The sequence below is a fragment of the Triticum dicoccoides genome, chromosome 4B, assembly GCF_002162155.2.
Source record: "Triticum dicoccoides isolate Atlit2015 ecotype Zavitan chromosome 4B, WEW_v2.0, whole genome shotgun sequence".
Classification (NCBI taxonomy): Eukaryota; Viridiplantae; Streptophyta; class Magnoliopsida; order Poales; family Poaceae; genus Triticum; species Triticum dicoccoides.
In genome coordinates, this window is record NC_041387.1 from 516769517 (window position 1) to 516774180 (window position 4664).

The following is a 4664-nucleotide window of genomic DNA, read 5'->3' on the forward strand; positions in this document are numbered from 1 at the left end:
GCGGGAGTCGACGTCGGGGAGGAGGACGTCGGGGACGTGGAAGCGGCGGCTGGGCGGGGTGTTGGCCGAGTAGTCCTCGTCGATCTGGAGGCGGAGGGCGTGCGGGGGCAGCGCGGAGAGGCGGAGGAGGAGCGGGCGGGGGCGGGAGGGGTGGGAGAGCTCGGCGGTGAGGGAGCCCTCGGGGGAGACGGCGAGGGAGCCGGCGACGAGGGAGAGCGGCGCGTCGAGGGAGTGCGGGGCGCGGGTGCGGGCGCGCTTGCAGAAGGGGGTCTGGTTGCAGTTGCGGAACTCGTCCTTCTTCCAGGCGAGCGCGGCGGGGGAGGCGAGCAGGAGGAGGAGGAGGGCGAGGCGGAGGACGCGCGGCCGCGGCGGGGGATCCATGGCCGCGGCGTCGGATCTGGTCTGGGACTGTGGAGCAGCGAACTGCCTCTGCCCCTTTGCTCCCTCGGCCGGAGTCTTTGCAGGACTGGGGGGATGGGGGATGTCTCGCCGTTCGTCGATGGGCCAGCCGCCGAATTGAGAGCGTAGCGGGCCTTGTGGTGGCCGTGTAGTAGATTTTGTGTATCCAGGCCTACTCCGGATATGGGCTGGCCGATAACAGCGCTCTCATTCCTTTCTCCTCGTGCTGCTCGCGAAATTAAAAGTAGGCTGCACCAGTTTCTTTTCTCTTTAATAATCGATTAAAATATATGTACAAAAAACAGATTAAAATATACTATTATTGAAATAAACTGGCTATTGGTTTATTGATAGATATAAAAAATGTAAAAAAATCACAGCTTTTAAAATTCAATGGATTTAAATAAATGCTCAAAAGTTTAAATAAATTGTTCATTAATTTATTTTCTCTATAACTTAATAAATGTGTAACTGATTTTAAGAGAGAAGCATGAATTTTAAATATATCCATGAAATTTGAAAATGTTCACGAATTTTAGGGGAAGAGGAGAAAGGAAAATGAGAAAGGAAGGAGGCCGGTGAAAACCTGACAGAGAAAAAACAGAAAAAGGATTAAAAAAACTTGTCACAAATGGAAGAAAATTGGCTCATACTAGGTTAATGTTTGGGTGTGAAGTAGATGGGTTGGTCTAATAGAGCGGTTGGGTGTGCGGTTCTTACGAATATCTCTTATCATTCGCTACAAGCGAGAATAGGGGATTCCACCCTTTTTTTAGGGATAGGGGATTCCACCTACTCCCGGTGAGTGATGATAACGCGTATGTGCATGTATCGTGCACCCCCACCAAATCCAGGCTAGCCCACTCGATGGCATCTAGGTCCTTTCGTGTTCAGCATATGTCATCATTGCTGCACTTGACTTCTATGTGCTTGAGGTGCCCGGAGGAGGAAGCTGATGATACGGTAAAATATATGCTAACTAGCACAGCCCCTGGACTAGATGTTTCTAATGGTACATTTCTGAAGAAAAAAATATTGGTGTTTTGTGAAGGATTAATTCATCCAATTGCGCAAGGACCTTTACAAGGGAAACCTTAATACGGGGAGTATTAGCACTACATTTTATCACTCTTGTTCCTAAGAAAAGTGTTGACACCAGATTTGGCATGGTATGAAACGCAATTAAGATGGTCTCAAATGGATAAGTGATCTACATGAAAAAAATCCGTGTTGTCGACATGAACATATTTGCAGTTTGGGCCATCGCCATCCGATCTTATCTTGAGGGCCCAAGTTGTGCTCGAAGTACTAGATTTTGTATGCAGAGTACTGTTCGGCCGATTAGGCCTCCAAGACAACCCTCATATGAGAAAAGTTTAACACGAATTGTCTTTGTCTCGTCAAAATTATTGATTTTGATATAAAAATCTTCTCATTCCAAGGTCGTATGCAAAAGTTGGAGCCAATGCACTCCGGACCTATCATGAGCAAAAACTGGGTCGGGGCATCAGACACCCATGTGGGTGATGTCTGATGGGTCGCACGAGCGATTCGGCCCTCAAGCTGGCCTCGAATTGAAAAACGTTCAATACGAAAGTTGTTTGTCTCGTTAAAATGGTAAATTTGCTTTTGAAGGCATCTTCATTTGAGGTTGTATTTGGCCTATGAAACACAAAAACCGAACTGCTATCTCAGACATACCTAACCCGAGTTCGGCTAATTTTGGAACGATTTGAATGAGATTTGGAATCCTTTTCTTCTACGGGAAGTCCAGCCGCCTCATAAATAGATGAGAGATGACGACCAATTGAACAACACATATTAAAACAATCATCTACCACTTTTTTTATCTTTACTTTTATCTTTCTCCCTTGTTCTTCTTCTTCCTCGTTCTTCGTTCGTCCTTTGTTTGCAGGGCGGCGAACCTCGAGGCCCTAGGGACGAGGGTCGGCCTAGGGCAACCCATAGCCGATGTGCGCCCTTACAGAGTCCCTCCTAGGCATGTGGGGTTTCGGGTATACAAAAGCGCCTGCTGGATTGCTTGCATACCACGCTTCCGGCCGGGTCTCCTTCGACGTGAGCTGCGGTGCATCATCCCCGATGTCGAGGGTACACGGTGATGTTGTAGCGACCACCATCCCAATGGACCGAAGTCTCTATGCTTAAGTGTCATCCCTGGATCGGTAATGCTGATACACACAATACTCGAGGAATTATAACAGAGTTCAATCACACACTTATTACATCGAGTCCTTATAAAGAGTATGATTACACAAAAATATCATGGCTGGAGGCCATCTAAACTAAATAACTACGGAAGCTTCGAAGGTAAATGAGTCCATGAACTCCAACGGTATAGCTGAGTGCAAGACAATGACCTATTGCACCTTATTCGTCGTCTGAGTAGTCTGCAACATGAGACGTTGCAGCCATGTAGGTCAGCACATTGAATATGCTGGCAGAGTTACACTATAAATCAATGAATGCAAGAACTATATCTACATGCAATATATGGTTGGTGGAGGCTCTAAGTTTATGATTTTGCATAAAGCTAGATTTTCCGTACAACAAAGGAATAAATTTATTTAAACTACTCCCAAGTTGTTCCAATATTTGGGAAGGTTCCTCCAACTCAAATCCCAATTAAAAGTATCATCATTAAACCCAATTCAATTAATTAAAGAGTGATGAGATCAACAATAATATCCAATTCCATATACTCAAGATGTTCATAACCGGGAACACGGCTAACCATGACTAGTTTATACACTCTGCAGAGGTTGCACACTTTTCCCCACAAGACTCGACCACATCCATGATCGGAAGATCGAGACAGAGTCTTTCTGAAGCATTAACTCTCTACTCCGGGTAGACCGGTACACCTACTTTCCCTCTACATCTGCTAGTCCACCTCTTCGAGAGCTCATACAACTTACTCAACTATGCCAGAGCCCATAATGGCTTGTGGCTGCACACGGAAGTTTTTAGTCATGAAATACCATATGATCCCTTTGAGCCTGGGTGGCGAACCGAGGAAAAATCACACGGATACCCCGGGATTTCCCTTAATGGACAACACTGAGTTCCTCAGGTGCCCCAACCAATCCACCCAGATGTGTATTAAAGTTGCCACCTTAATGTTATCCAAGATTAACAACTCTCATAACTTCCATGTGAATCATGATCCAATCCCCGTCTACAAGCATGGCTAAGCATTAATAAAACATAACGTATATTCTCAGGGTGATCAAAAGGTATTTGGTTCCTACCTCAAGTACCACAATCAAACCACATGTTTTCAATCCTACTCATGCAAATATTTTAGCAGCAATACTAATGCATAGTAAAAACTGGGTATAGAAGAGTATGATCAAAGTGTAACTTGCCTTGCTGACGATCAAACACGAAACAAGCAAACGGCTAAACTAAACAAAAAACAAAACCTAATAGCACTATTATCATGTGAATTAGATCTTAACAGTAGGTACATGTGAATATCTATGATTTGCAAAAAGAAACAATTCAAACGGAGAAACAAAACTCAAGAAACGAACGAAATAAGCTCGTTTACTAATCTGAACTAAACTCAAATTTTATAGTGTCAAAATCATCTTTAAATTGGTTAACGGGAAAGAGAATATCATTACGAAGATTTAGGCGCTGGTTTCATTTAATTTGGACAAACGAGCAAAAAGTTACGCTAGTTTTAAGATCAGAGGCTAAATCGTGATAAAACTTATTTGCGGATAGGTCCCTGGCGGAAAATAAAACTAAAAAAAAATCTATCGTGCGAACATTCATTAATAGAATGAAATGAACGAAAACCGTTCATTAACCGATCGAAAAAACGAACGTTCGTTATTTAGACTACCTAAAAAATAAACGATCTAAACGAAGCGAAAAAACCCGAAATAAAACCGATTGAACCGGACGGTTCTTACCGGTTCGCGTCAGAAAACCGGCGGCGGCGGGTGAGGCGGCGGCGTCGGCGCGGGGCGGCAGCGGCGCGGCGCGGGGCAGCGACGGCGGCTAACAGCAGTAGCGGCGGCGGCGATACGAGGAGAGGAGGGGTCGGGGCGCTCCTTTTAAAGGGGGTCCCGGGGCGGCGGCGCGACTCGGAGTCCTTCGGGACTCCGGCGGCGTGTCGGGGGCGGACTTCCCCGAGCGGGAGGAGGTGGTGGCGCTGACGGGCCGGCTGGGCCTTCGGCTCAGTTCGGTCCGGAACACTTTTTTTAAAAATAATTTCGCCGCGTGGGAAAGATCCT

At 46.0% G+C, this 4664-nt stretch overlaps 1 protein-coding gene across 1 annotated transcript in view; it reads right to left on the minus strand.

Moving 5' to 3' along the window:
* Positions 1–442, minus strand: part of LOC119291193 (probable glucan 1,3-alpha-glucosidase) — a 4829-nt gene extending 4387 nt beyond the window's left edge. The window contains exon 1 of the mRNA XM_037569904.1: positions 2–442. Within this exon, the coding sequence (XP_037425801.1) occupies positions 2–381 (380 nt within the window). The 5' untranslated portion in view covers positions 382–442. The remainder of the gene's footprint in view (position 1) is intronic.
* Positions 443–4664: the final 4222 nt, after the last annotated feature.